The following is a 25,519-nucleotide window of genomic DNA, read 5'->3' on the forward strand; positions in this document are numbered from 1 at the left end:
CACGTTGGGGCGCTTAGTGCTGTGGAGCTAGGTTAACTGAGTTAACATGTGTAAGGGGCTTAGCAGCTTAGTGCTGTGCTTGGCTCACGATGGGTTTCCCTGACTCTTGGTGGGAGACCAGAGAGGCCTAGAACCAGGAAAGACCTTACGAGGACTGGCAAGGGGGGAGGGAGGAGGAAGGATAAACAGCAGGAGGTGCTGGGTTTGAGGATGGGAAGGTCACCTCCCCACCTTTGCCTCTGGTGATCTGGCCTCTATGACGGTTACCATTTAGTGCCTCGTTGATGATGTATCCCTGGGTGCGTCTCTTTAGCTCTGGAGTGAATTTTACCTGATTTCAACACTGATATTCATCCCTAGACTTCTCAGTCTTGATAGTTTATGGGTCCTATAGTTTTGTCATCCTCTCAAAACTCTCTCAAGCCTGTTGCAAGAGTACTGAACCCAAAACAAAAAGTCAGAATTGCCCGAGCAAAGTGATTTTCATCCCATTGCTTTCAGGAATAAATCTATGTCCTGTCCAAAGTTGAAGACACAGATGTGGGTCACGAAATCTAATCGGCCATGCTGGAAAGCGCGTAGGACCACTGGGTTTGGCCCCGATTAAATCAGGCTTTCTGTGCACAGTGGTTGAGGGTGCCCCACCCATCGTGTCGCTCAAGGCCAAGGAATAAAAACCTGCTTCTCCTGCTATGTTTCTGGCCTAAAGGGAGATGCTGGCTCTCCCCCCTTCTTGTCTAAACATGCTCAGCCTGTCCTGCTGCTCTCTGGAACAATACGCAGTGTTAAGCTTTGATTTTAACCCTTTCGGAGCAGTGCATCTGGTCATTTCCAGATGGCTAGGGGGTCGGGGACGGTGCGTGGAAGCTGGAAGGCTGGTCTAGGCTGTGTTGCGAACAGGGGGCCAGGAGGGGACCCTGGCCGTGGTTGTGGTCGGTGGAGGGTTCTGGCCCTCCTTAGGGGAGCCCACATGCTTAGCCGGGGCCCATGGTGGGACTGGGGACGGGGAGCGTCCATCCCACCTTCCCCCGGCCACTGGCTCTCCATCCAGGCAGCCTCTGCTCATTACAGCCCACGCACGAGCCCTGATGAATGCAGTTGTTTCCTGGGCCACAGAACCACACCCCAGAGAATGTGGTCCCTCCTCTCCGAGTGTTTACTGTCTAGTTCAGAAGACAGGACACGTGTGATTGTTACCTAAAGCAGGATTTCAACAAGTGCGCTTTTATGAGGGAGGACCTCAGAGGAAGGGGAACTCAGAAAGGCCATGTGAGGTTAGGGAAGTGAAGAGACAGGGCTGAGCTCTGCCGGCGGGACAGAGCAGGCTTGGCCACAGTTGGATCCTGTGAGGTGCATTCATCCGGCCAGTATTGATCGAACTCCCTCCGGGCGAGGTACCAGGATCATGCAGTGCGTAAAATACATAGATATTCCTGCCCTTGTGTGCCTTACGGTCTAGACCTATGCACAGACTTACGGCTTTTCTTGCCGGAGCCCCAAGCCAAGGGCCTGGGGCAAATCATTCTTGTGGATGTTTCTGATTTTAACACGTAACTCGCACTTGCCAACTTGCAGTTGGCATCCAAGGGGAGATTGCCCTCACATCCACTCTGCATCTCAACTTGGCCTCATACTGTTTAAACTGTCTAAAACCAGATTGGCTGCTAGGTAGGGTGTTCCAAAGGCCGTGACGACTGTCACCAGAGTCTGCCCAGGCAGAGGGACCTAACTCATAGCCAAAATGGCACAGACAACCAGCCGTGCAACTGTGTGACAAGGAACCGGAGTTTGGAGCTTCGAGTTCACAAACCAGACGGACTCTTCGCTTTTCCCTTTGGCGTGGCTTGTGACCGTGGTGTTTGTGGCTCCAGGATCTACCCCCGGAGAATGCTGGCAAGTGGTTATGACAAAGACAGCCAATAGCTGCAGGGAGTCCGGATTTCACCATCGACACTCAGAACAGTTTTGCTTAATATTAATTTTAATAACGCTTTGGGCGTGTATAGTACGTTTTCAACGTGTTCTCATATTTGTTATCTCTTTATCCTCAACACGACAGACAGAATAATGATAGCCAGTGTTTCTGAGCTGAGAGCAGGCACTTGTGTTTGATTGTTTCATCCTCCCGTCGTGTCTGAGGTGAAGAAAGTTTACTGTAGCTCTCTTTTTCAGGTAAGTGGGTAAACTGAGGCAAGGGGCAATTTTTTTTTTTTTTTTTTTTTTATACTGATCCAAGATCACACAGCTAGGAAATGACAATTCTGAATCCTGGACACACGTCCTTTCGGAAACAGGACACCACATGCCCCAAATCAATTTCCCAAAAGGCAAATTTGCTGAGTGACCGCTTCACTGGATCGAGCATTATCCCCCCAGGTTTTGGCTTTTCCCTCTCCTTCCTGTGCCTCTTCCTTAGCCTCAGAGGTTCTCGGTTGGAGCTTAGCTGGAATCTGTACCAGTTGGCTTGGGCTGCATAATAAAACACCACAGCCTGGGAGTCTTAAACAGCAGAACTTTATTTGTCACAGTTCTGGAGGCTGGGAAGTCTTTGATCAAGGTGCTGACCAATTGGATGCCTGGCGAGGGCTCTCATCCTGGCTTGTAGAAGGCCACCTTCTTGCTGTGTCTTCAACTGTCAGAGAGAAAGACCAAGCTCTCTCTCTGGTCTCTTCTTAGTAGGACACTAGCCCCATCAGGAGGGCCCCACCTCATGACCTCATCCAACCCTTATCACACTGGGGGGGTCAGGGCTTCAACATACCAGTTCTGGGAGGACACATTCCATCCATTACAGAATCTCACGTATTTCATCGTACAGGCAGAGCAAACCCAGGGAAAAGATAACTCTGCAGAAACACGAAAGCTGGCACATCCAAGTTGGTAGAAAATTCCCGATTCCCATGCAAAAGTGACACAGGGACACGTGAAAATGTGACAGGTGAAACCACTGGTCGGTTTTCGCGTGACAGGGAGAAGGCTAAGACGTAGGGGGTGGGCCTGCCCAAAAAAAGTCCAACCTGAATCAGATTTCGCCGTTGGGTCTAGAGGTCAGTTAACAGGGGCTTGGGGGACATTTTAAATCACACCAGGGGGTGCAATCAGCCACGTCCAAAATTGAGAAAGCTTACAGGACAAACAACTGAATTTTGTTTATAAATATATGGCAGGGAAGACAAAGGAGGAGCTTACACATGAAAAGAGAAGAGACATGTGAACCAAATGCAATGTGTGGTGGAGTTTGTTTGGATCCTGGATCAGAATTTTTAAAAAATTATAAAAGTGTTTATATATATGTGTTTTACAAATAAAACATTGGTGAGACAGTGGATGACATTTAAACATTAACTGGAGTTCTGAGGATCCTAACACATCATTGTCAATTTTAAAAAGTGGCTACTCATAGAATTGTAGTTCTATTTAAAAAGAATTCTTATCTTTTAGAGAAACACGTAGAAATATATTGGAGGTGCCTGGGTGGCTCAGTCAGTTAAGCGTCCGACTCTTGGTTTCGGCTCGGGTCATGATCTCACGGTTCATGGGTTTGAGTCCCACATCAGGCTCTGCACTGGCAGCACAGAGCCTGTTTGGGATTCTCTCTCTCTCCCTCTATCTCTGCCCTACTCCCCCCACCCCCTCATGCTTTCTCTCTCTCTCTCTCAAAATAAATAAACTTCAAAAAAAGAAATCATGTTGGATGGAGTTACGTGATACCTGAGGTTTGTTTCAAAATAGTCTAGTGTATGTGAAGAACGAGAGAAAGGGAAATAGTAGGGGTGGGGTGGGGGGAACAGATGAGAACAGGCTGGCCGAGTGCTGATAACAGTCAAATCTAGATGCTGGGTAGGTGTGCACGAGTTTCTCAACTTTTGTATGTTTGACAACTTCCGTAAGGAAATGTTTAATAAATAATAAGTAAACGCTGCTTTGTAGAAAGCCCTTAAACGTTTAGCAAACAGGGAGTGCATTGAGGGAGTGGATTTCAGGTACTCGACCTTGAATCCTTTCTGTCTGACCGCATTTCTTGTGATATCAAGTGGAGGATAGAATTTTAGAGAAAGGATGTTATTCAGAGGCCCATCTACTTTCTCCGTTCTTCTGACATGTGTTCAAGGACCCAGATATAATTTCTGCAGGGCTACTGAGCTTTTAGAGGCATGGCATGAGGCCACCTCTGCTCTCCCAAATTGGCTCCTGCCACATGGCTTCCCTCTGTGACACTTCCAACAGGTGGTTCTAGCTAACGCTAGGCAGGATGTCATATGCCCCGTGTGGATGAGTGTCCTGGCGTTGTTGGGTCTGCAGAAGTAATACTCCCAACAATAGGGTCTGACTTACTCCAGTTATAAGATTAAATAAGTATTGGGGATATAATGTACAGCTCGAGGACTACAGTTAACCCTGCTGTCTGGTATATTTGAAAGTTGCTGAGAAAATAGATCCTAACGATTCTTATCATGACGAAAAAAACATCTCTCTCTCTCTCTCTCTCTTTTCCTGTATCCGTATGAAATGATGGGTATTAACTAAACTTGCTGTGGCAATCATTTCATAATTTAGAAGCCACATCATCGCGTGCCTACCTGAAACGTATGCAGTGCTGTATGTCAATTACATGTCGATAGAACTGAAAGAAAAAGAAACAGAAAAAAAATTCCCTTTGCTTCTTCTGTTGAGCTAAGACAGAGACCCCCAGATACACTCTAAGAAAGCCATCTTTCTGATGTGGGGCAGCCCCGAACTGACACGTTAGGGCATCAGGGCAAAGGAAGGGCCCCACGAGGGTGTTTAAAACCAATTTCTTTTTTTAATGTTTATTTATTTTTGAGAGTGAGACAGAGCGTGAGCAGGAGAAGGGCAGACAGAGAGGGAGACACAGAATCCGAAGCAGGCTCCAGGCCCTGAGCTGTCAGCACAGAGCCCTACATAGGGCTCAAACTCATGGAACCATGAGATCACGACCTGAGCTGAAGTCAGACGCTTAACCGACCGAGCTGCTTAGGCGCCCCTCCACGAGGATGTTTAGTACACACAAACACTAAATAACCTGAATGACTGTTACCGAGGTAACTGGATTTTCCTGTCCACTCGGGCCTGGTTTTGGGTGAGGCAGAACTTAAGGAGGTGCTCAGTGTTAGAGTCCCATGGGCACAGGTGGGCCCCGAGATGCTGCTCCCCGGGCTCCGAGCCCGCCTTGCCTGAACACTGTCTCTTACCTGGGCTCCCCTGGTCCAACGGACTCCTGACTTCTCAGCTTCTTTTCTTACCTGCCACCCTGCAGCACGGTGGTTTATTCTCAGCAGAGCAGGGGAGGAGTTCTGGTGTCCGTAAGTCGGAACTTAACGCTTCCCCCCTCTGCTGTTTTTGCCGTGACTTCTTGGCTGCCGCTCACACGTGGCGGTCCTTGGCCTTCCTGGTTTCTCTGTCTGGCATTCCTTTCCGACACAACTTCCCAGAGCGGCACGGCTTCCTCCTCCACCTCCTGCAGAGAGAGCCTCACAGAAGGATCACCTTCTCCACGAGGTTGTCCCTGACGTCTTTAGCTTTGCGCCTGCTCCCGCCACACTCAGGAGCCGCGCGTCCCGCCTCGATGTTCTCGCCAGCACTTACATTTTACTCGTTTCGTTTCTTCCCCCCAAAGACAGTAAGTGGCATGAGGGCAGGGTTTGTTTTCGTGTGTGATCCTTTCTCTGCTGTACGCACAGTGCCGAGACTGAGACCCGTCACTCGGTCCATGTTTGCTGGATGGATGGCGAGACATGGGGAATCATTTCAGACTCCGCGTGGGCAGCTGGTGCCCCAGGTCCCTCCTGGCCATCCCCCTGGGACTCTCGGCCCCAGCCAGCGCATGACCATGCTCTGATTTGGCAGGTAAAATAACAGTGCTCTACCGCCAGAGATCACACTACCCCCCCCCCCCCCACCCCCTGGCGCCTTTGTCTTTTTTGGCCTCAACTCATCAGAAGCTTTGTCTCTGGAAAACCAACAGAGCCCTCTGCCAGAAAGGTCTGCCCGACCTTCTTGTTATTTCAGCTGTTTTCAAGGCCCTCCAGCAGGCTGCTTGGCCACAGGGAGGCCCTCAGGGAGCCAGGTCAGGTGACGGACTTCCAGCCCTGATATTCAGACACCGCTACACCGCAAAGCCCACCTTCAGGTTGCCTCATTCCATTCCATTCTCAGCCCTTCTGGCCGGCAGCTTGCCTGTGGTCATTTCACTGCTCACGAGCCCTGCTCGCTTTCCCACAAGCGAGCCCGGAACTTGAAGGGAGGCCAGACTTTGCAGACCCAGAAGCCTTGCTTTACGGTGGGGGTCGTGGAGGAAAACACAAGTCCCTGCAAAGCCCATTGGCAACTCAAGTTCACTCTGTCGTTGCCTGAGGAACATTGAGGCACTGGCAGTGCTCATGCTTGTGCTCAGCAGGGGTCTATCCCAGTTTGTTCTGCTTGGATGGAGCAGGGGGGCCTTCCCTGTGGGGTCTGTTGAGGAAGGTGGTCAAGTTCCTTCCAGCCCAGTGGAAGAAGGACGGGATGCTCTATTTGCTGAAGACTCCCCTTTGCTTCCTTAGCCCATAGACATGCTCCTTGCCTGTGTCCACTCTCCCTTCCGCGAAGGGGGAGGGTGATGCATAAAGCAAGCTGGGGAAGCAACCTCAGATCAGCTCGGAGCCCAAGGATGCTTCCCCCAAGTTCATCGAGGTATAACAGACAAATAAACCTTGTTCGGGTTTACCGTATACAGTGTGATGTTTTGATGTGCGGATACAGTCTGAAACGGTTTCCAAAAATCTAATAAACACATGCCTCACCTCACGCGGTTACGTACGTTTTAAATTTCTTGTGGTGAGACATCTAAGATCGACCCTCTTAGCGAATTTCAAGTATGCAACAGAGTATCATTAATCGTCATCGCTATGCTATACACTGGATCCCCCAAAGCTGTTCACCTTGCGTCACTGAAAGTTTGTCCTCTTTGACCAGTATCGTCCTATTTATCCCTCTACCCCCACCCCAGCCCCTGGCAACCACCATTCTACCCTTTGCTTCTATGTGTTTGACTTTTCCACATTTCGAAGAGAAGCGAGACCACGCGGCGTTTCTTTCGCCGTGTTTGTCTCGCTGCTGCCTGGCTTATCTCACTCCGCATAATGTCTCCCAGGTTTAGAAGTTGTTGCTTCTTTTCCACAAGCCTTCTTTTTAAAGGCTGAATAATATTCCATTGCGTGTATATTATATATGCAGTGCATTTTCTTTTGTCATCCACCCACAGACACTTAGATTGTTTCCATATCTCGGCTGCTGTGAATAACGTTGCAGTAAACACAGGGTGCCGATCTCCCTTCATGATACTGATTTCATTTCTCTGGATATATACCCCAGAAGTGGGATTGCTGGGTCATATGGTCATTCTATTTTTAATTTTTTGAGGAAATGCCATCCTGTTTTCCATAATGTCAGCTTGGGTCTTTTTTTTTTTTTTTTTTGTAATGTTTTTATTTACTTTTGAGACAGAGACAGAGCATGAGCAGGGGAGGGGCAGAGAGAGAAAGAGACACAGAATCTGAAACAGGTTCCAGGCTCTGAGCTGTCAGCACAGAGCCTGACGTGGGGCTCGAACTCACGAACTGTGAGATCATGACCTGAGCCGAAGTCGGACGCTTAACCGACTGAGCCACCCAGGCACCCCTGTCAGCTTGGGTCTTAATCAAAGTCCATGGCCTCAGGTCCATTCTTTGAATCTCCAGTTTGCCTTTTCACTGTAGTTTAAATAAATAAATAAATGGGGAAAAGATTAAATATCTCCCTGGAGGTATGGGCGTGAAGGATAATGCAATGGTGTACTGGCTAAATTAGCTTATTTCCATTCAGTGAAATTTTTAAGTACGAATGATTCTCTTTGGAAATCCTCAAAGGAATGTTTTATCGTGGAACTGTTAAGAAAAACAATCTGTTTATTTATGTTCCCACCTTAATTTTAGCTTTTTTCTTAAGTGAATTTTTTTCCCCTGAAGTCCTTCGTGTTGGGTCATTCCAAAATGGATTACTGACGAAGAATGAGGCCACTCTAGAGTTCCAAGCTAAGTAGCTTTAAGAAGAAAAGCCTTCTATGATTGTTGCTCATGGTCAGAAGCCAGTAGAATGAGGCTGGGAATCTAGCAGCAGGTCAATAAGTGTTTGTTGGGCACCCTCCTTGTGCAAGAGCTCTTTCTTCTTCTAGAAAGGGAGAAGTCTTTGGGGCCTCAAGATCAACAAATATTGGTTGAATCTAATTGAGTTTGAAAGAATAACTCTCCTTTTGGAAAACAGAAGAATTCGCATTTCTGAACAATTGATTCATTGGCCGCCAGATGACCATGACTGTTTACTTAAACTTTCCCTTTTATTTTGGTTAAGTATGTATCTTCCCATCCTTTTGAGTTTATCTGGGTCTTCCAGAACTTACATATCTCCAACCCGTCCCCTCCCCAATCCACTGGGGTTGGTTGGCAGTTGGGGTGGCTGGCTGGCTCTGTACATTCTTTCCGCAAGGGCAGGGGCACATAAGTGCGAATCACATCCACCATAACCCCAGCCCCGGCAGCATCTTTATGTATTACAAATTGGTTCTCTAGCTCTAACGCTCCCAGTGGCTTGGGTGTCCAACATGCTTTCATTTGGTCCAGAAGTTCAAGTCTGTGCCTCCTTAGTAGCCTCATAAATTTAGGGCTTTCAAGTGAAAGAGGGGTGATACGGTTTTTATTCTATGGTTCCCATTTGCAAGTGGCAGTTGAAAATATAACCTTCAGTTCCTGTTTTTTCAAAGTTCAACCTGATATTTTGCTTTTGTGCTTGTCACTGAAGCTGAATTCTCTCCAGTAGGTTAAGCATCTCCAGTGAGGTTAGTTTTCTTCTTGGACAAGAATCATGATGGTTTTTGTTTTGTTTTGTTTTGTTTTAGTTTTTTAACTTTATTTACTTATTTTGAGAGAGAGAAAGCACAAACAGAAGAGGGGCAGAGAGAAGGACAGACAGAATCCCAAGCAGGGCAGAGCCCGATGTGGGGCTCGAACTCATGAACCATGAAATCATGACCTGAGCCAAGATCAAGAGTTGGATGCTTAACTGACTGAGCCACCCAGGCACCCCAGGATGTTTTTATTTCTGAGCATCTTGTTACTCAAGGTGTGATTTAAGGGCTCGGAACATAGGCGTCCCCTGGGAGCTGTATTTGATAAGTTCTGTAGCTGATTTGTGTGTACATCTAAGTGTGAGAAACCCTGATTGAGCATGTCTTTAGAGTTTCTTATTAAAAATTACATTGTCGAGATATAAAGGGACAATTTCCATTAAATTTGTTTGAAATGTTTTCCTGACATTTTATGGTGAAAGATTTCCACTCGCAAAATCGAAAGTTCTACTGTTAAGTACCCATATATTCTCCACCTAGATAACACCATTAATATCTTTATGTTTCTTTTTTTCTCAAATTAATTTCCATCAAGAATTATAAAATTCAGGGGCGCCTGGGTGGCTCAGTCGGTTAAGTGTCTGACTTCGGCTCAGGTCAGGATCTCCCCGTTCCTGAGTTCGAGCCCCACATCAGGCTCTGAGCTGTCAGCAGAGCCTGGAGCCTGTTTCGGATTCTGTGTCTCCCTCTCTGTCTCTGCCCCTCCCCCGCTCATGCACGAGTGCTCTCTCTCTCTCTCTCTCTCTCTCTCTCTCTCTCTCTCAAAAATAAATAAACATTAAAAAAAATTAAAAAAAGAATTTTATAGAGATATATTAGTTGACAGCATGACTCTTTCTAAGAATCATGTCTTGGAAACGAAGGTTTCACTCTTCTAGAATTTTCAGTAGGTTTGACAAGGTCATAATTAGTTTGGGAATTTCTTGGGAATCAGAGAAGCATGGTGGGGTGAGAGTGGGGGAGCAACTGGGCTTTGGCAGAGTTGGGTGCTAGTCTTTGCCCGTCCCAGGGCCGTGGACCTCAGTGTTCCCATCCATACGGTGAATGGGTTGAGTGACACCATCTCTAATGCCGTTACCAACCTTGTGATTGCAGGTCCATTGCAAATATTACTGTCATCATGATTTCTCAGGTGGAGAAACTGATGAACCAGTTGCATATTCGCATCAGAAGGAAAACATCTGTTGGCATGGAAAAGAGATTATTTCCTAAGCTACTGAGTAAAACACAGCTGCACTGGCAGTTTAACTCTGTTTTCTTGTCAATTTTTGTTCTTTCAGGAAACCTGACAGAAACATGAAGCCCTCCACCATCTGGAACTGAGAAACCCATTCAAGGCTGACTGCGGCTTCTAGAACGTCCAGGTGTTCTGCAGATGTGAGAATTTATCCTGCTCTCACCAGCTGGGGTCCCGAACAGATGCAAAGCTTGTGCCGTGGCCCTAACGTCCCCGGGCACAGAGGGGTCGTTTTTTAAGTGGCCAAAGAGCCATCACTGACACGGGTATCTGATTGCCGCACGCGGCTGGTCGTCTCTCGGAGCTGCAGGGGGCAAACCAAATTCGAGGCTGCGAATTTCCTGACTGTCTTCAATTAGGATGCCAGGTGGGGGCCTCGTTTCCGCAGCCCCAGCGTCCTTCTAGGCACCCCACCAACACGACCCCCACAACCAGTATCTCCTTGCAGACTCCACCACTGCTTCTCCAGAGACTCCCTGCACCTTAAGTGAGCAGAAGGAAGCTCTTGGAAAAATCCTCAGCCGTGGCCCACATTGCCCTCCCCTGCCCACCATGGGCTGGCTTTTTCTAAAGGTTCTCTTCGTGGGGGTGACTTTCCTGGGGTGTCTTTATCCTCTCGTGGATTTTTGCTGCAGCGGGGACACAAGAGGCCAGAAGCCGAATTTTGTGATCATTTTGGCAGATGACATGGGGTGGGGTGACCTGGGAGCAAACTGGGCAGAAACGAAGGACACTGCCAACCTTGATGAGATGGCTGCAGAAGGAATGAGGTGAGTCTTGAGGATGGCTGGCTCTTGGCCGCGGGAGGGGGCAGCATAAAGCACTTGAGCAATCGATGGCTCTGTGTGGATTTAGCGAATTGATTGATTCGTTTGGTTTGAAGCCAGTACGGCATCTGGAAGAAATCCATCCATTCATCTGTCTGGTAACACTCAGCGTGTGGGGGGGAGGGGCAGGGGGCTGGGAGTACAGAGGTAAACAAGGTACCTCTGGAGCCTGTAGTCTGGGGGAGGAGACTAATTAAAAGGAGAGTAGGCACTGTGGTCTAGAACCTGAGCCTGCTTCAGGCAGTTTTGGACTCTTCAGGGAGGGGGTGGAACCTAGCCTGGGGGCTCCAGAGAGAAGGTGACCTTTGAAGAGCGAGGAGTGGAGCACACGAAGTTAAGAGGACTTAACTGTGAGCAGATGGGACTTACTGGTACACGTCTTAGAGGAACTTAACTCCAAGGGACCATAAAAGAGAAGGGCATGTGCATCTCAGTGGGTTGGGATGTTCATAAGCTCCTTGCCTGCTTGGAAAGAGAACATGTATTTGAGCGTTCAGAGTTTTATTTTATTAAAAAATTTTTAATGTTTATTTTTGAGAGAGAAAGAGAGAGAGAGCGAGAGAGAGACAGTGTGAGCAGGGGAGGGGCAGAGAGAGAGGGAGACACAGAAGTCAAAGCAGGCTCCAGGCTCCGAGCTGTCAGCACAGAGCCTGATGTGGGTCTGAACCCACAGACCTCGAGATCATGACCTGAGCCCAAAGTCGGATCTCGACAGACTGAGCCAACCAGGTGCCCAGGGGATTCAGACTTTGCGTGTTCATCTTGGGCTGACAACAATCCGACTGTCCAGCTCAGATCCCGCTTGTGCTAGGTTAAACCCCTCTGTTCAGTTCAGTGGGAATCATTCCAGCTAACTGGTTAGGACAATGTGCGGGGCATCTGCACAGAATTTGAGCCACTTGTATCCTCGGGCCTGGAGCTTCCCCAGAGACACGGACCCTTGGGGTCCCTGCACCTGGTCTCACCCACTGCAGTCCATCCACCTCACCTCAGCCAAAAGGAAATTTCTAGAAACACTCGTCTGTTTCCAGTCCCTGACAGGCATTTTGTGGCCCCAGGGATACAATCCAAACTCTGGACAGCAGCTTCTAAGACCAGCCCGTCTTCCACACTGGATTTCTGCGCGACCCCTCTGTGCACCTGTTGCCTCCTTCTGTCTGGACCTTACCTGTGTGATTCCATCTTCCTGGTTTACTTTCCACTTCCTCTGCTTAGTTTCTGCTCACCATCTGGATCCCCAGTGCCTCATGAGGTCCTGGAAAGCTTTCTTGGATGCTGCATGGGTCCTCCGCCAACTCCCTTGCTGCTCTCGTGGTGATCGCTTACCTGTGTCACCCCCTGTGTTGGGTTGAATAACATGCCCCCCCAATTCATGTTCACCTGGAACCTCAGCACAGGACCTCATTTGGAAACAGGGACTTGGCAAGTGTAATTTATTGTGGGCCTTAATGACACCACCCTCCACTGAGGGTGGGTCCCAAATCCAGTGACTTGTGTCTTTACAAGAAGAGGAGGGGACACAGAGAGACACGCAGAAGAGGTGATGGGAAGACACGGGCAGGGAACAGTGTTGGGTCTGCAAGCCGAGAACTCCCGGGGCCACCGGCCACCACGAGAAGCCAGGCGGGGGCTCAGGACAGCTTCTCTTTGTGAGCCTCCATCTTGGTTTCAGACTTCCAGCCTCTTGAACCGTCACAGAACACATTTCCGTCATTTTCAGCCTCCAGTTTCTGGTCATTTGTGGCGGCCACAGGAAATTCATACACGCACCCCGCCCCCCCCTTCTAGCTCTGGCCTTCGGGAAGAAAAATGCCTTTTCTCTTCTTCCTCTCTGGTATTCCTAGCACAGAGCACAGTGCCTGGTACATCGTAGACAGTTTAGAAATAATTGTTCATCAATGAATGAGCTTTAGAAGTTCAAGCTACCAGGGCACCTGGGTGGCTCAATTGGTTAAGCATCTGACTTCGGCTCAGGTCATGATCTCAGGGTTCGTGGGTTCGAGCCCTGTGTTGGGCTCTGGGCTGACAGCTCAGAGCCTGGAGCCTGCTTTGGATTCTGTTTCCCTCTCTCTCTCTCTCTCTCTCTGCCCCTCCCCTGCTTGCTCTCCGTCTCTGTCTCTCTCCAAAAAAAAAAAAATAAAATAAAATAAAAAGTTCAGGGCACCTGGGTGGCTCAGTCAGTTAAGGATCCGACTTTGGCTCAGGTCATGATCTTGCGGTTCATGGGTTCGAGCCCCTCATCAGGCTCTGTGCTGACATCTCGGAGCCTGGAGCCTGCTTCCGATTCTGTGTCTCCCGCCCTCTGCCCCTCCCCCACTTGTGTTCAATCTCTCTCTCTCTCAAAAAGTAAATAAACATTTATAAAATTAACAAAAAAAAGAAGTTCAAGATATCTTGAAATGTCACCCCAAATTTTGCGTGTTGGATTTTTTTTTTTCCTGGAGAGATTTAATCCATAGCATTTACCAGATTTCAAAGGGAACCAGATTGCCAAATCCTCAAGAGCTTCTGCTTTTAGTGGGTTTGTGGGGAAATATCTGGCCCCTTATTTACATCGAGATTTCTGAGGCCTCGGCGTTCTCCTTATGAGCTGTCACTGCAGGCATGCTGTCCTCCTGAGCAGAAACCAGATGCAAACACAGCTCAGCGGGCTCTCCTATTTTTTTCCTCCCTTTATGAAAATACCCTCCCCATTTGAGCCTTGTGACAGGGGCCGAGCGGACGGCCCTCTGGCCCGACGTGGGCAGCTTTTCTCTCTGTGCCTTGTTGACAGGAAAGCAGGCTTCCTGTGAGGCCGCGGATTGATTCATCACTGGCTTCTCCCCCTGCCTACTCACGGCCAGTGGGGAACCATGACTTTCAGACAAGAAGCCCTATTGCCAAACAGGGTCTATGGGTGACTAGAGAAAGCCTCTTTTTTCCTTGGGGTATTGTTTCCTAGGGCTCCCACAACAAATCACTATCAACTGTGTGGCTTAAAGCCACTCACATCTACTCTCTCACAGTTCAGAAGGCTAGAAGTCCTGAATCAAGGTGACGGCAGGGCTGGTTCCTTCTGGAAGCTCTGGGGGAGCATGGGTTCCATGCCTCCCTCCTCGCTTCTGGTGGCTGCAGGCGATCCTTGGCCTCCTCGGTTTGTGGTTGCGTCACTCCTTTCCCTGCCTCCACTGTTCCGCGGCACTCTCCCCACGTGCCTGACTATATCCCCCTCTTCTCATGAGGCCACCAGCCACTGGCTCTCAGGCCCATCCTAATCCAGTATGACCTCATCTCAACTTGATGACATCTGCAAAGGCCCTCTTTCCACATAAGGTCGTATTCCTAAGTTCTAGATTGACATGAAATTTGTGTGTGGGGGGGCGGGGGGGGATGCTTTTCCACCCAGAGCAGGGAGCTCAACTGCATAGATTTTTATCTCTGCTCCTAACATAGTCTGTAATGTAGCAGGTTTTCGATAAAAGATTGTTGCTTTGAAGATTGAACATCCTGCTTAAGAAGTCGGGCTCTGGGGGCGCCTGGGTGGCTCAGTTGAGTGGGCGTCCAACTCTTGATTTTGGCTGCAGTCATGATCTCGCTGTTACAGGATCAGGATGGAACCCCGTGTTGGGCTCTGCACTGGGTGTGGAGACTGCTTGGGATTCTCTGACTCTCTCTGCCTCTCTCCCCTGCTTGTGCTCTCTCTCTCTCTCAAAAAAAAAAAAAAAAAAAAAAGGAGAGGAGAGGGGAAGGGAAGGGAAGGGGTTAGCCTCTGGAGCCAGATGGCTTGGGTTCAAATCCCAACTCTACTACTTTCTGTCTGCATGACTCTGGACCCTCAGAGCTTTGCTTTCCTCTTCTGTTAATGGGGTGGCCACACCCACCTCATAGGATGGTGTAGGGATTAAATCAAGTCATCCAGGTAGGCAGTTAGCACAGAGCTTGGCACGCAATAGACATAGATAGACGTTAACTATGGTTATTTTTGGTATTGGGATTAGAAATAATATGCATTTGAATTGTCGATGTGAATTGGCTACCCTGCCTAGTGAACGGTCTAAATGATAAATCATGGAAGGAGTGGGTTCCAGAGACAAATAAGTCCCTGTTCATCTCTATGTGGATCGTATACACAGAGCCGACGTCTGTATTTGACTCAAACACAGCAGCTGTAGTAACAGCCAATGCGAGGCGCCCGGCTCTGCGCTTCACCCCATCTAATTCTGGCCACCACCTGATGTTTCTCTTCTTTCACAGGTGAGGAAGTCAAGGTCAAGCCACTTGCCCCCACTTGGCTGTCCTCTGGGGATCTGCTCGATTCTGTTCATTCCTAGACCACGTCCCCCAGGCAACACTTCAATGTCTCTGTAACATTTCCCTTCCAGCACACGCCAGTAGTGTTTTGTTTTTTTTTTTCTTCCCACTTGGTTATGGTAGATGCGATTTGCCAAATTTGTGGACAGATTGGGCACCATTCACAACATAACTGTGATGTCATCATTGCTACAGAATGGCAGGGTTCCCTGGGGGCAGAAAGGCAGAACTGGTAGTGCCTCAACTTTGCTTCCTTTGCAGGTTTCCTAACTTCCATTTACGCAGAGGAAGATGAGGGACTGTGGCCTGAAACCCACCGTCATAAGGTTTATAGAGGAACCATCTCGTTTATGGCAGCTCAGGTCAAAGAGCATCCTTGCCGCGTATCGCATAGGGGGAAACTGAGGCCCGGAGAGAAGTGACGCGTGTTTTACTGTTTTAGCCGCTTTCTAACATGTGGGCGGTGGATTTTCTAGTTTGCAGACCCACCATGTTAAAAACAATGATAAATAATTTATTTGTGGGAAAGAAAAAGAAAAAAACCCAAAAAACAAAAAACGAAAGTCACCAGAAAGCAGTAAACGTCTCTTTATCAGAGGACATTGCCGACTAGTGTTGAGTGACGGCCCATGTGTGCCCTGTGGGGCAGCTGGGCCCCCTGCACCTGTCAGTAGTTTCAGCAGACAATACCTTTTGCCCTTGACCTGGTGGGCTGGGCATTTCGTCACCGTCCCGTGCAAATCTGAGCCGAGCAGTACTGTTGAACGTTTGAAAGTCTAACGAGGATAAGATAACCCAAGGAAAATGTTGGAATTCAAGGAAATGTTGGAATTCAAATGAAAAGGCCGGGGACTTAGTAATCAGCTAAAATGTAAACCTTTCAAACAGCTAGAGAAAGGGAGCCCGAGGCAACTTGCATTGCCTTGTGGGCTAGAGGAAGGAATCACTCACACTTTAAAAAGGAGATTAAAAAAAATGTATTTCATCGGCCTCTCCTCCAGCTTTTCTGGCAGAGAGTTAACTCTGAAAATAAGCTGAATCGTTTAAATCAGTATGAGAACCCAGTGAATAACCTTGACCATGCATCACTAGCATGGTTCTCGCCTCACCGCAGGCCCGCGGAAGGCCAGCGCTGGCTTCACCTGGTGATGAGCCAGCAACTATTTCTTGATCGTCCTGAGAGTGAGCGGTGGTAACTCGCCTCCGTCTCCTGGCTGGTGACTTGATTCCAGCCCTGCCTTCGGGTGTCCAGACCCGGGTATGAGCACCTGCGCGGTCGTGACCTGTGCGTCTCTTGGGGGAAGTGGGCCCAGCCAGCAAAGCCCAGATAGTGGCTGCTCACTTGGCGGGTCTCCCGGGCTGGCTCAGAAGCGGGGTTGACAGAGCACGTACATTCACTTATGCAAATCGACCTGCGGTCCGTTGCTTTTGCGCCTTGATCTCTTCCCCGCCCGCTTCAGTCCATCTCTGCCCCCTGTCTCACCTGAGTCGAGTCATTGCAGCTGCTGAGTAAAGACAGTGGCTTAGCTAGGAGTCAAAGATCAATATTCACCACTGGAAGGTCAGGGGCTCCCAGGGGCTTCGGTCTGTTTCTAGAAAGGGCCTGGGTGAGGGATGAATTGATGTGTCAATTCAGTCAAACGCCTCGTGTGATTTCTGTTCTCACACTGGCTTTTTGCAGACATTCATCATCCACGCTGTTATGTTTTGGGTCTTTCCCCGCCCCCCCCCCCCACTCCTCCCCGCCAACTATCCTGCTGCCTTTGGGGTTTTGCAGCAATCCCAGGGAAGCCGAGAGCCAGGCTGGCCCTCACAGCTGCAGGGGATGGTAATGAGGTCTTCATGAGAGCTAGGGTAGAAAGAACATTCTGAGTGAGACTTCTATTAATAAGAGAAAGATTCCAACCCCACCGTGTAATCCTTTCCAGCTTTATCTCCACCCCCCAAACAGTCATTCAGACACCCTGGGTTGAGGAAGAAAACCTCTTGTCCTATGACCTTCGCCGCGAACTTTGAGAAATTTGCTCAGCGACACGAGACAGACAATTTTATATCTTTGCCCTTGGGTAAGTAGGTCCAGTGGACGTAAAGTCAGGCAATGCCCACCTACCAACTGGGCCACGGTGAAGCCTACAGGAAAGGTCCTGCAGCGTTGGGCCCTGTGGCTTTAATAGATGGGGACACGTAGGAGCACCATCATCTAGGTAGCACTCAATCTTAGAGAAAACCAGCTGAAATATTAACCAGTGTGGCCCTGGTGCCAACTGCGAATTTAAAATTGCCTGTCCAGCGGCTGTTACCTTTTAAGTCTCCCGCCTACTTCGTTTGACAAGTCTCTGGTCAGAGCAGGTCATAGGACAAATGCTGCACCCTAAGAGTCTTCCAGCCGGGGGGCGGGGGAAGGCAGCCTTTAGAATGCAGAAGGTGACTGGGAGGTGAGGGGAGAAGGGGCACCTGGGTGGCTCAATCAGTTAAGTGTCCAACACTTGGTTTCGGCTCAGGTCATGGTCTCCAGGTTTGTGAGTTTCGAGCCCTGCATGGGGCTCTGTGCTGACAGTGCAGAGCCTGCTTAGGATTTTCTCTCTCCCTCTCCATCTCTCTACCCGACCCTGCCCCCCCCCCACCTCACAAAATAAATAAATAAACCTAAAAAATTATTTTTAAAAAGTATTAGAATACAGAAAGGAAATGTACTGTGAGCAGGAACCCCACACCTCCCACCCCTTGTCCCGGGGCTTTAATAACGTAGATTGGATGGAACTGAATTGGACTCTTCTGGGATGGAATTAGCACCTTACTTATCCCTTGGTGACAATCAGGAATGAAAAAGGTCCATGCTGGGGCTTCTTGCCTTTTGGACGGTAGAGCCCAGAGCCAGAAGCATGTTAAAGATAGTCCTGAGGGGCTGCAGGAAGAGAGAGGCCATTTCTCCAGAGGGAAGCCAAGAGGTACTGGAGAAAGGATCTCACTGTTGAGACCTTAAAGATGAGTAGGAATTAGCCGGATGAAGGGAGAGGAAAGCGTGTTGTAGGCAGAGGGGAAAACGTGAGCAAAGGTTCAGAACTGAAAAGTGCCCTTTCACTGGACAAATATTCCTAGAGGCTGCCTCAGGCCCTGTCCTAGGTGCTGGGAATGCATCCGTGATCCAGACAACCAGAAGCCGTCGCTCTTCTGGGGCTGCCATTCCAGTGGCTGAATGTGGCTGGGAGCGTGAGGCTGGACCAACGGACGTGCCCACCAGCGAAAGGCCTCCTATGCACGTTCTAGTGTTCAGACTTGGTCCTGGAGGCAGCGGGGGCCCTGAGGACTGAAGTCCTCAGCCTGCATTTGAGCTGGATTGCTCCAGCTTGCTGGGGAGTGGCCCACACCGGCAGCTGGGGAGGCAGGGGGCAGATTGCAGGAACCTCCAGAATGGCACGGCCCAGGGTCATGAGCGTGGGGAGAAGTGTCCGATCCAGGAGGCGCGAGATGCTGGCTTGTGTGTGTGCCTTGTGTGTGTCCTTCCTTGAGCGTGCATGCGCGCATATCCGCAACAAGAATGTGAAAAGGAAAGGGGGAAATCGCCAAGGATCATACCATGCTCGGCTGCTGGGAACCTGTTTTTGGAAAGAACAAGAATATGAGTGGACGGATGAAAGGATGGAAGGAAGGAAGGAAGGAAGGAAGGAAGGAAGGAAGGATAGAAGGTAGGACGGAAGGAAGGATGGAAGGATGGAAAAGTAAACAAAACACACCAAGTTTACTCTTTGCTGCCACATTTGCTCATAGTTTACAAAGGGCCTGCATATCCATTACCCCAGTGACCCCCCCTGATGACTTTCTGAGCGCTGACTGGTCGCTCTTCCCATTTAACAGAAGGTCACATGGAGGTCGAGCTGCGCTGGTGTTTTTCTGGGTTCCACCTCCCGCCCCATCCCTCTACGCACAAAGGCCACAACAAATAATTTTTAAAACCTATTTCTGCCTCCAAGACTTTAAATTATGAATGGGGCAAAGATAGCCTTTATTCCAGGTACACAGCCATTTAGAGAGTTAGTGCAGAAGGCCTCATCGTCTATCTTAAATTCCTCACAGGAGAAGGCTGGACACGCTTAACTTCGCCATGTTCTGTCTCTCCAGGGCTTTCGTGGCCGTGTTTCCAGCCCTAACGTTTTCTGATTCTAATACGCGTAATTTATGCAATGGCAAGTTGCTTTGGCTTCTGTCTGGCTGTGTCTTAATTTGCGTTGATTTTCCCGTTAACAGGCTGCTGTAATGTCTGGCTCTGTATTTCCAGCTTTCCTTTACAATGTATTTTCAGACTTTAATTAGGACCCCTGTTGGTGAACTGGCCTGAGCCTGCCCAGATAGATGTGGGGAAAAACAAAAGAGGCTTTCCAAATAGCAAGACCATTTTATCGCTTATTAATTGGTCTCTGCCACGTGGAGACAGAGGCTGGCAGAGGGGAAAGTGACGTGCAGGTCAGTTCACTGGGCCGCCAGGGATGTTGTTGGCTCTTTTAGGAGGCGAGGGTACGGTCAGGGCTCTAAAGACTTGGAAAGAGAGGAGATAAGATTGTTTCTGAGAGTTGAGCTGCGAGGAAAGAATTGAACCCTAACAAGCATCAGCTTAAGGGATTTTTGTGAAAACTGGATGAATGCATTTTTTTCCAGCCAGGTGACCTCTTCCAGTTTTGTCTACTCACTCACCAGATGTTGCTGGAGTGGCTCCACGCCTCCAAGGCACCCCGCTTGGGGCCGGTCTTGCAGCTCTAACCCTGTCCTCACGGAACCTACGGTCTGGGGGAGAGGTGGACTCAAAGTTCTATTTGCCTTAGAAACACGCGACAGCCGTTCCCGCGAGGGTGGTGTTGCGTGCTCGAGGAGACACCATCCCCAGGACAGCTGTTAAGGACAGGCGGGCAGGGACAGCGTTTAGACGATGTGTTTCTGGCTCTGCCCACGTGTACTGGTCAGTGAGGCTGTGTAACAAATATAATGGACTGGGTGGCTTAAACAGTAGGAATTATTTTTCACAGTCCTGGAGGCCGTGAATTCCGAGATCAGATAGCCAGCGTGGTCGGGTTCTGCCGAGGACCCTCTTCCTGGCTGGCAGATGGCCACCTTCTCACTGTGTCTCACATGGAGGGGAGGGAGCCCCCTGGGGTCTTCCTCGTCTTTATGAAGACACCGATCCTATCATAGAAGCTCTACCCTCCAGACCTCATCTAAACCCAGTTACCTCCTAAAGCCCTGACTTGCAAATACCACCCTATTGGAGGTTGGAGCCTCAACACAAACGTTCAGTCCATAGCGCCAGGGAAGAAGACGATGGTGGGCAACAAAGCCCCCTTGCCTCCCAGACCCACCGACAAAGCTCAGTCTGAAGGATTTTTTCCATGGTCCATTGGAATTCTCTTAGCATTAATTAACTCCACACTCATCAAGACAAGCTTTGCATTCTGATTTCCCCTGTAATTCATGCCCAAGAAGAAAGCTTGTTGACCACGCTGACGCTTTGGTTCCTGAGCTCACCCCGGCAGTCAGTTGGGAGACAGGCATTCTGATGTCTCTCTTAGGCTCGCATGGTTTGCATGGGTGTGAGTCAGGCTCCTGGGGCCGGCACCACCAGGGGTGAGTCTCGGGACCTCCGTAGCCCAAGACTAGTCACCTAGCCAAAGGTAATTCCCTCTGCGTTTACCTTACCAACCTCTGGATTGGCCCAGCTCCAGCCAGCCTTCTCTCAGATGGAAAGGGACTTGAAAGAGCATGGGATTTTGGGTGGGCAGGCCCGGGTTCAAGTTCTAGCTCTGTCATTTCCCAAATATAGGGGTCTACAGTCTTCCATACGGCACGGTGATTGGACTGGGCACCGTGCACCCCCCCTCAATGCCAGCCGTATGGTCTTGGGAAGCGACTTAAACTCTCTCTGCCTCACCTCCCTTATCTGTAAAACGGGGAATCCTAGTGATTTGAACTAATATACGTAATATGATTAGGGTGGCAGTCGCTTGATAAACAGCAGCTATTTTTATTACGATAAGACACACGTAAACAAAGTTAACGCCTATTTATACTTTAAGCCTCAGCACACACGTGGCTTCTTTTGAGACGCACTCGCTTCACCGGCACACGTGTACGCCCTCCTTGTGTGCTTTCGGAACACCCTGTGCCTAGTGTTCACAGAGCTCTCTCGCACGCTGGGATTATCCACCTCCCTTCCTGAACTTTGGGCAACTGGAGGGCAGGGCTTCATGTTGCTCACTGGAATATTCTGGGCTCCTATCCTATTACACCCACACTGTGATAGCCAGGACTCTCTGGTCATAAGAGGCAGCAACACTGCTCAGCCGGCCCACGCACATAAGGGGCATAGCTTTCGCTCATCAACTTAACCTCTGCAGAGATTCTGTCTTGTGTTGGGCTTCTGAGCCAACGGGCAGATTCTTCCAGGCTCCTCCATATGATGGGAGATGTGGCTCTTGCCTCCGTTCTCATGGTTTGAGGTTCAAAGGGAACGAGAGAGCTATTCCTTACTGTCTGGTTCAGAAAGTTCCAGGTTGGATTCTGACTAGCCCTGCCTGGGTCATGGTCCTCGAGGATGAGGGACGAGAGGTGGTGTTACCCTGCTTAGCCCACGGCAGGGTCTTGTGCCCATGGTGGGGTGGGTGGGGTGTGGGGCACAGACGCTCTTAGACGAACGTCTACGTTCAGACACGAAAAGGCCGCAAGGAAGTTTCACGGGCTCCGGAAGTCAAAGTCCAGGCTCATCCTCCCGGGGGTGGGGTGGGGGAGGCAAAATGGTGCCAGCGCCAGCTCGCGGAGGATAGGTGGGCATGTGGACGGGCAGGAGGACGGGGCAGGCTCTCTGGGCCGAGGCACGGGAAGTCGAGGTGCTGGGTTGGAGAGGTGCGTGTGGGACGTGAGGCGGGGAGGGATGCCAGACGTCCCGGGGCTTCGTGGGTTGATGTGTTCACGTCCTCGCGCGGCCATAACCAAGTGCGACAAACCGGACGGCTTAAAACAACAGGAATTTGGGGCGCCTGGGTGGCTCAGTCGGTTCAGTGTCCGACTTCGGCTCAGGTCATGATCTCACGGTTCGGGAGTTCGAGCCCCACCCAGGGCTCACTGCTGTCGCCACAGAGCCTGTTTCGGATCCTCTGTGCCCCCCTCTGTCTTTGCCCCTCCCCCAACCACGCCCTCCCTCCCTCTCTCAAAAAATGAATAGACATTTAGAAAATTAAATTAAAGGGGCACCTGGGTGGCTCAGTCAGTCGGTTGAGCGTCCGACTTCGGCTCAGGTCATGATCTCGCGGTCCGTGAGTTCGAGCCCCGCATCGGGCTCTGTGTTGACGGCTCAGATCCTGGAGCCTGTTTGGGATTCTGTGTCTCCCTCTCTCTCTCTGCCCCTCCCCTGTTCATGCTCTGTCTCTCTCTGTCTCAAAAATAAATAAACGTTAAAAAAATTTTTTTTTTAAAGAAAATTAAATTAAAAAAAATAAAACAACAGGAATGTATTCTCTCACAGTTCCGGAGGCTGGGAGGGAAGCATGAAGGTGCCGACAGAGCCATGCCCCCCCCCCCCCCCCCCCCCCCCCGCCTCAGGTTCTAGAATGATTTCCTTCCTCGCCTCTTCCAGCTTCTGGGAGCCCCAGGCTTTCCTCAGCTTGTGGCAAGAACTCCAACCCTTGCCTTTGTCATCACGTGACCCCCTTCCCTCTGTGTGGCTGTGTCTTCACGTGGCGTTTTCCTCTTGGTCTCTCTCCCCTTCTTTTTAATTTTTTTTTTTAAACCTTTATTTTTGAGAGAGAGACAGAGTATGAGCAGGGAAGGAGCAGAGAGAGAGGGAGAGAGGGAGACACAGAATCCGAAGCAGGTTCCAGGCTCTGAGCCGTCAGCACAGAGCCCGAAGCAGGGCTCGAACTCACTAACCGTGAGATCACGACCTGAGCCAAAGTCGGACGCTCAACCGACTGAGCCACCCAGGCGCCCCTCTCTCCCCCTCTTATAAGGATACCAGTTACGTGAGGTTTAGGATTCACCCTAATCCAGCACGATCTCCCCTTAACTGACTACATCCTCAGTGTAACCATCCAATGAGGTCACGTTCTGGGGCTCGGGGGTTAGAACTTCAACGTGCCTTTTTGGGGGACACGATTCAACCCACATCGGGCAACGATGAGTCAGAAGCCTGAAGAAGTGGGTTGAGCCAGAGCGTGGGGGGTTATGGTGGCCACACAGAAGGAAGTCACTGAAGACTTGGGGTCCGGGGACGGCATGACCCACTGGCATGTTAGCATGGGCTGGAGAGAGCGAGCCTGGCATCTTGGAAGGTCACCGAAGTGGTTCAGACGAGGGACGACAGCCATATTGACCTTGGGTGGCATCGTTTGGAATGGGAGCTGCTGAAAGAGGGGGAGGTGGGAGACAGACTGGAAGGCGATGCCTCAGTTTCCAGCCGGGTTTACTGGGAGGGAGGCAGACGTGAGGTCTCGGAGAAAGGACTCTGAGCTTGGTTCTGTGCCCATTGAGGCCGAGGTGACGTGTGCCATAACCTGTGGCAGTGAACCTGATGCCTGCATGGTGGCAACAGCAGCCAAGCGGCCTGGAATCCCGCCCGTTGGTTCCCAGCTTCCGTGCTATCCTACCTGCCTGGGGCGCCCTCTGCCTCCCCATTTAGCGAATGAGGACACGAATTACCTTGACTACCACACGTTTGTAGAAACCTACTCTCCACCTGGAGCTCTGCTAGGGGGTTTGTGCACATCGTCCCACCGAACCCCTCAAATGAGCTGGGGAAGTAGGTGTGTTAGGCCCGTTTTGCAGAGGAAGATGCTGAGGCCTAGATGCCGTTACCTGTCTAGTCTCACACCAGAGCGGTGGGGGGGAGGCTGGGATTGAGCCCAGCTTCGTTTGTCCAAACCAACCCTTCCTATCACTCTCCCTCTGCCTCCCACAGCACTTTTCTTTCTACTTCTCAGATGGGGCCCGTCTTATTTTGTCTTCTTACCCACATGTCTTGACACTCTGAAGTGTGAGCTACTTGCTGGAAAGGACTATGGGTTCCTCCCTGAGCTCCCCCAGCAAGCTCTGCTGTGGTTAGCGGAACTCCAGCGAGGCCCCTGGGCAGTTAGAGGTGACAAGCCTGGCACCCTTGCCCAAGGACTGTCTCCATGTGCTCTCGGGGGAGTGCTTTCCCTGGAATGGCGCACACAGCTGGGGTAAGGCTGCCCCGGGGCCTCCAGTTGCCCCGGGGCCCCACCGGGCTGCCCCTGGGGCCGAGAGGAACCCGATCTTGGGAAACTGGGGCCCGTTTGGCCCTTTCTGTGTGCTCCAGCTCCAGACTGGGCGGCTCTGATGGAGGGCCTGCAGACCACGAAAATGACTTTGGATCTCCTTAGACTGCGATGAGAGCCCGCGAGAGGGTTTCCAGCCAGGAATTAATGTTAGTCGATAAACAGGTTTTGAGATTACTTCAGCTGCCCCTTGGGAAAGGGGCGGGGAGGGAGAATTGAGGGCAGGGATGGAAGCGGGGAACAGGGTTCCCACATACAGCTGGACAGATTGTGCACTGCTCAACTCCGGACAGCAGTGCGAATGGCACCCCCCGGGGTTATACAACATGGTGGCCCTGGGGAAGACAATACAGACCATGTAGTGGTCTGGGCAGCACGATACTAGCTTGGACTAGGATGTTAGCCGGTAGTTGGAGAGAAATGGGTAGATTCTGGGTATGGTTGGAAGAAGGGTCTTTTCAAGAATGTGCTAGTACTTTGGCTGTGGAGGGGGAGGGGAAGACAGGAATCAGGGTGAGGCGTTTGGACCAAGTGACTGAGTGGGAGGCGGTGCTGTTCACTGAGATAGGGGACACTGGAAGGCGAGAGCGGGTGTGCAGGGACGAATCTGGAGCAGAACCGGATAAACTTGCAGAGACTGGCAGAGAAACCACCTCGTGGTACGTGGGAGCGACGTCTGGGGCCCGAGGCCAGTGGGCCTTTCTCTTCTTGCTCTGGGAAGCCCAGTGGCCGGAGAGGGGACTGGGGTTCGAGACGGAACCGACGCTGCTGGGCGGGGCCAGCCGTGTGGGCGGGTGACCCGTGCAGCCACACCGGGCTCCGTGCTTTCGGAGGGCCCCTCGCTTGGTTGAAAGCTCTCTCGTTGCCGTCTTGAAATGCTCAGTCCATTGCCAACAAGGGCTCCCTCGTCTTCTTTTGCACCGGGCCCTGCAAACTGTGCAGCTGGTTC

At 50.5% G+C, this 25,519-nt stretch overlaps 1 protein-coding gene across 4 annotated transcripts in view; it reads left to right on the forward strand.

Annotated features, from left to right (window-relative positions):
- Nucleotides 1-10,137: 10,137 nt before the first annotated feature.
- ARSG (arylsulfatase G) overlaps nt 10,138-25,519 on the forward strand; it is a 70,464-nt gene continuing 55,082 nt past the window's right edge. For 2 of the 4 annotated variants that reach the window (XM_032591216.1, XM_032591215.1), the window contains exon 1: nt 10,139-10,948. In XM_032591216.1, the coding sequence (XP_032447107.1) occupies nt 10,731-10,948 (218 nt within the window). In that variant the 5' untranslated portion in view covers nt 10,139-10,730. Of the gene's footprint in view, nt 10,949-25,519 lie in introns of all 4 variants that reach the window. The other 2 variants (XR_004342921.1, XM_030294573.1) reach the window with 2 other exon arrangements.

The sequence above is a fragment of the Lynx canadensis genome, chromosome E1 (genome assembly GCF_007474595.2).
Source record: "Lynx canadensis isolate LIC74 chromosome E1, mLynCan4.pri.v2, whole genome shotgun sequence".
In the NCBI taxonomy this organism is placed as follows: Eukaryota; Metazoa; Chordata; class Mammalia; order Carnivora; family Felidae; genus Lynx; species Lynx canadensis.